The sequence below is a fragment of the Mus pahari genome, chromosome 6, assembly GCF_900095145.1.
Source record: "Mus pahari chromosome 6, PAHARI_EIJ_v1.1, whole genome shotgun sequence".
Classification (NCBI taxonomy): Eukaryota; Metazoa; Chordata; class Mammalia; order Rodentia; family Muridae; genus Mus; species Mus pahari.
Window position 1 is genome coordinate 12,753,398 of NC_034595.1, and position 5,572 is coordinate 12,758,969.

Consider the following 5,572-nt stretch of genomic DNA (forward strand, 5'->3'; position numbering starts at 1 on the left):
CTGGATAGTCCATCCTTTCATCTTAGCTCTAAATTTTGTCTCTGTACCTATATCCTTTCATGGGTATTTTGTTCCTTATTCTAAGGAGGAATGAAGTATTCACACGATGGTCATCCTTCTTGGTAGAAAAACACTTTAAATGCACTGTTTTAAGTATATGTGCATAAGCAAAACAGAAAGTTCCCCCCATAAAACTATTAATGTACTTTGCATGTTTGTCAGAGGCAAGAGAAGGGTAGAACATTGAGAAGATTTAAGCAGGCAGTACACAATTACAGAAAAGAGGTGTTTTATTGACAAATATATAATTTAAGTATGTTTTCAAAATATGTGTTCCTATTATTATAAAATATTAGCTTACATACTTTTCAGTATTTGGCTATAGTAAAGTTTAAAATAACCTAAAAGTAGTGAAAGGCATAAGACTGGTAGGAAAAACAAAACCTTTCAATTAGTTTGAAATACCTGAATCCATAGAGAAAAATAAAAACGTATCATGAGGACATACCTTGATCCATTCTGTTTTGTCTACAAATTTGGTAGCCAATTTTTCTGGATACACTGACACAGCTTCCAATAGACAGTACATGACTGGCAAACCTAAATAAGAATTCAGAACCATCTTAACATTCATGAAAGATAATTCATTTTTACAGAAATCCCTAAATTTCTCTCAAATAGGCTACTGCTGAAACACAAATTATGGTCTGAAAATCAAAAGATTACACTTTAAATATAGAATAAAGTTCAATTATCAAAAGGATGCCCTGTTCTTGTGCATTTTCAAAGACAAATTATGTATCTACATCAACATTTTCTTTCTGAAATAAAAAATATATTAAGGATCAATCAGGTAGGCTTCGAACATAAACAAAAGTCAATGTTTAGTTACAGAAGTCAAGAAGGTTGGAATACTTCTGTAGATATTTTATTGAATCTTCTTTGATAATTTCCTATGTTTATATAGTATGTTCTGACTAGTGTAGCCCTCAACCCTCTATTATTTCTCTCATCCCTATTATCGCACACATACACACATATAACCGTCTCTTCCCTACAAGTATCTCTCCCAAATTAATGTCTTTTTATTTTATTTTGAGGCCCACAGAGTTTAACCAGGATCATCGGTGAGACCATGAGTTTGGAACCTACCCACTGAGCCAGATGAGCAAATACTGAAGAACAGGGTAAAATTAACTTTTTGTTTACTTGTTTTAATATTTTTTCTTCGTATGATTAGCTTCCTACCTCCAACACCTGCTAAGAGCTGTTGAAGCAGGCCAATGTAGATCTGAACAGGGTTGGTTTCTCCACTCTTATTAGAAGATGAAGCTGTCACCTGGCTGCTTGACATTAAAGTTCGTATGTACCGTCCAATAGCAGGAGCATGATCTTGCATATCAGCCAAACTCTGGGAGGTGGGCACCACCCCTGCACTGTGAGCCAGGCACATGCGCAAGTACAGAACTATCTAAAACAAAAAGGATGAGAAATACCAGCTTCTTTTTAAAATTTATTTAATTTCATTTTATCTGCATTGGTGTGAGGATGTCAGACCCCTTGGAAATGGAGTTACAGACAGTTATAAGCTGCCATGTAGGAGCTGGGGATTAAACCCAGGTCCTCTCCAGCCCCAAGCACCAGCTTCTTAAAAACATCAGTACGGAAGCACATTCTCCAAAGGGATAGCTTTCACCTTTACGTTCCCATCCTCCTTCATAAAACTTTACAAAATCTTAATGGAAGCCAGGAAGCAAGATTCAATATGCTAAGTAAATTATTATAATTTAACAAAAGGTATTAAAACATTTCACAGATCCAGATATGTTTTTAAGGAAAGTAAAAAGCTTGACTTTTGTTTCTTCTTCATGCTGAGATTGAAGCCATTTCCTTTCAGATGCTAAGCATATATTCTACCAAGGAATTCTGTCCCTAGCCATTGTCTCACTCTAAACAAGATTATTATTTAACAGTTTAAATAATTTAAAACATAAAATTCACCTTAATGGATGTGCTTAGTTAATCCTCTCAAAAAATGTGATAAATCTTATTTTGTTTTCTAACCTTGAAAACTCTAGCAATTTCAATAGTATGTTGGCTTTAGAAGTTAAATCCAACTTACTACAAAAGCCCAACATTAACCAAATGTTCTGTCATAAAAAATAAAACAAGAGCTGGAGAGATGGCTCAGTGGTTAAGAGCACTGACTGCTCTTCCAAAGGTCCTGAGTTCAATTCCCAGCAACCACATGGTGGCTCACAACCATCCGTAATGAGGTCCAATATCCTCTTCTGGTATGTCTAAAGACAGCAACAGTGTACTCATATACATAAAATAAATAAATAAATCTTTAAAAAAATAAAATAAAACAAAACAAACAAAACTCTTGCCTGGGCTGGAATCTAGGAGTGTGACTCAGCAGTAGAGTACCTCCCTGGCATGTCTAAGGCCCCACATTTGATTCCCAGTCCAGGGGCTGAGTGTGGGTAGAAAAGGTTGAGTTAACTATAAATTAAAACAAAACAAATTACCAAATACTGGGTCTTGTTTTTCCAAAATAAATACCCCAAAAGTACAATGAAACAATGATATGAGTTTAACTATAAAGCAAAAAGATCAGACACAGCGGCTTGGGTATGATGTTAGTTTTCAGTCATTACAGAAAGACGCTGAATTCCTACCTCTCCAAATGCTGCTGGATTAAATGGAAGGACTGTGGTTCCGGTCATGTATTTGACTGGAGTTTTCATTCGATGGGAAGCCTAATAAAAATAATTCCAAAACTAATTAAATTTTTGAAAATCAACTGTTCTCTTACTCAACTGAAAATAACTTTATTGCTAGCTCTATCACTGTTATCCATTTGCATTATCTTTGGTTTTTGTTTTGTTTTGTTTCATATATAATTTGTATGGATGTGTGTGTATGTATGTATAGGTGTTTACCTGACTGTGTGTGTGTGCATCATATTCAAACAGTGCCTACTGAGGCCAGAGAGGGTTATCATATCCTCTGCAACTGGAGTTATAGAAGGATGTGTGTTACCCTGTAGATGCTGGGAATCACACTCAGGTCCTCTGGAAAAGCCCCTAGTGCTCTTAACCCCTGAGCCAGCTCTCAGCAACTTTTATTTACCTTTTTTTAAAGAGTTTTTCTTTTCAGAAAAATTATTCTTGTTTTATTTATATGCATGTTTTGCCTGAATGTATCTAAATGTGCCATATGCATGCACAGTTCTTGGAGGCAAGAAGAGGGTGTTAGATCCACTGGACGTGGAATTACAAATTGTGAGGCATCATGCAGACACAGTACACCAAACCCAGATCCTCTGCAAGATAGCAAATACTCCTGACTGCTAAGCCCTCTCTCCATCCCTAAAGATTTATTTTATCATTTTAAATTATATGAACACACGTGACTGGGTGTGGGTATGTGCATGCGAGTGCAGGTGTCCACAGAGGACAGATGCACTAGATCCTCTGGAGCAATAGTCACAGGTAGGCGTACGCAGGTCCTGGAAATCAAATTCAGATTATACCTCAAAAGCCACATATGCACTTAGCTAAGCCTCCAGTCCATGCACTTGTCTTTTCTAAACAAATCACTGTCCTAAGGCATGAGCCTCTCACAAAAATGATAGTTATTCTCTAACATAATCACAATAACACCAATGTAAACGTAGGCTGTCAGCACTGAAGATTACTGTTCCCAGTGTCTGACTCAGCTGCAGAAACACTGTACAAAGTGAAGATTTACAACAGAACATGGAATAATAATCATGGAAAATCTCAACTGCTCTCTAAAACACTATTAAGTTGATGACACCCAGTACCCTTAAGAACAACAACAAGCAAATTTAATTTTTTTAAAGAATTTTTTTTTAACTATGTCATACCAAAGAAAAAAATTTGAACATACACAAAATGTTTACAATCATTAAAGGAATTATAGTCATTCATACTTTGAAAAGCAAATTAACTGCATGTAAAAATTAAATTTCCTCCTTGCCTTATGGTTTCCTCTTACTGTAAATACTATAATTGCTAGGAACTTTACTAATAATTGTATCTGACTTTTAAAATGCTGATTTTTATTTTTAACATTTATTAAATGTTTCAAACTAATTATCTATAGTTACAATCCCTACCTTTTCTTGAATGTAATACACCATTTCTGGAAAAGATGGCATCTGCTTAGAAGCACTTTCCTTTTTATTTCTACCAGGAAGACATCGTAATACACGTTGTGCTTCACCATGGACTTCTTCTCGTCTTTTAGATGGACAAATAAGAAGTAAAAATTAAATTTTAACACCTGGAAAGTCATCTCTTAAAGAATGAAAACAGAAATTGTATTTGACAGCTAGAGTTCTAACAAAATGTCTTGAGTATATTTTTGGCTATATAAGCAATAAATAAAAAGTAATGTAAGAAATTACATCCTTTTCATAATTTAGTGATATCTGCAGAGTCACTTGGCTTGCATCATTAACAAGACAAATTAATTTCAACTCATGTAAATTTCTATTTGCATGTTTACTCTTATTAAAACTAAGTCACGGGGGCTGGTGAGATGGCTTAGCAGTTAAGAGCGCCGACTGCTTTTCCAAGGGTCCTAAGTTCAAATCCCAGCAACCACATGGTGGCTCACAACCATCTGTAGCGAAATCTGATTCCCTCTTCTGGAATTTCTGAAGGTAGTTATAGTGTACTTACATATAAATAAATAAATATTTAAAAAAAAAAAAAAACTAAGTCACAAACAACTATAACATACATTAAAAATCGTTAGAGTATCCTCTGTTCTGTATTCCCACCTCAATTCTGACATCTCTTGGTAGTTTGTCTACAATTCTACAAAACTGGCAAAGGCATGGCATTAGTAAATACTACAACTATAAATCTCTTTCAGAACACCTAGAAACTGCCTTCCCAGCTTTGCTTCCACACCACAGAAGTCCTCTGAACAGTCCTTAGCTACCAGCACCTAAGAAACAGCAGACAGGACAGAAGGACCAGGCTGTGAGGCTCACACTGTCAGGACAGAAGGACCAGGCTGAGCCTCACACTGTTAGGACAGAGGGACAAGGCTGAGCCTCACACTGTCAGGACAGAGGGACAAAGCTGAGCCTCACACTGTCAGGACAGAGGGACCAAGCTAAGCCTCACACTGTCAGGACAAAAGGACCAGGCTGAACCTCACACTGTCAGGACAGAAGGACCAGGTTGAGCCTCACACTGTCAGGACAGAAGAACCAGGCTGAGCTCACACTGTCATGAGTTCTCATTTCAACAGATCAATCAGTCGTGTTTTGGGGTGTGTGTGTGTGTGTGTGTGTGTGTGTGTGTGTGTGTGTTGTAAATAAAAATACTGGCTAAGGTTTGTCTAAATTCCTGGATTAAAATCTTGTTCTAACACCAATTGCTACATTAGCTCAAAATCCCTAAGCAATCTGGCATGTAGTTGGAAATGGAGAAAAGAAGGGGTGGGGGTGGGGAAAGGTCAACAAAATCAAGATTAACAATCCAAAACCAAGCTGGGTGTGGTGGCGCACGCCTTTAATCCCAGCACT

At 36.7% G+C, this 5,572-nt stretch overlaps 1 protein-coding gene across 5 annotated transcripts in view; it reads right to left on the reverse strand.

The window, feature by feature from the left end:
- Positions 1 to 5,572, reverse strand: part of Ecpas (Ecm29 proteasome adaptor and scaffold) — a 105,100-nt gene that overhangs the window by 41,888 nt on the left and 57,640 nt on the right. For all 5 annotated transcript variants that reach the window (XM_021199473.2, XM_029540186.1, XM_029540184.1 and 2 more), the window contains 4 exons: positions 4,148 to 4,271; positions 2,682 to 2,762; positions 1,249 to 1,471; positions 509 to 600 (listed from right to left, as the gene is read on the reverse strand). In XM_021199473.2, coding sequence (XP_021055132.1) covers positions 509 to 600; positions 1,249 to 1,471; positions 2,682 to 2,762; positions 4,148 to 4,271 — 520 coding nt within the window. The remainder of the gene's footprint in view (positions 1 to 508; positions 601 to 1,248; positions 1,472 to 2,681; positions 2,763 to 4,147; positions 4,272 to 5,572) is intronic.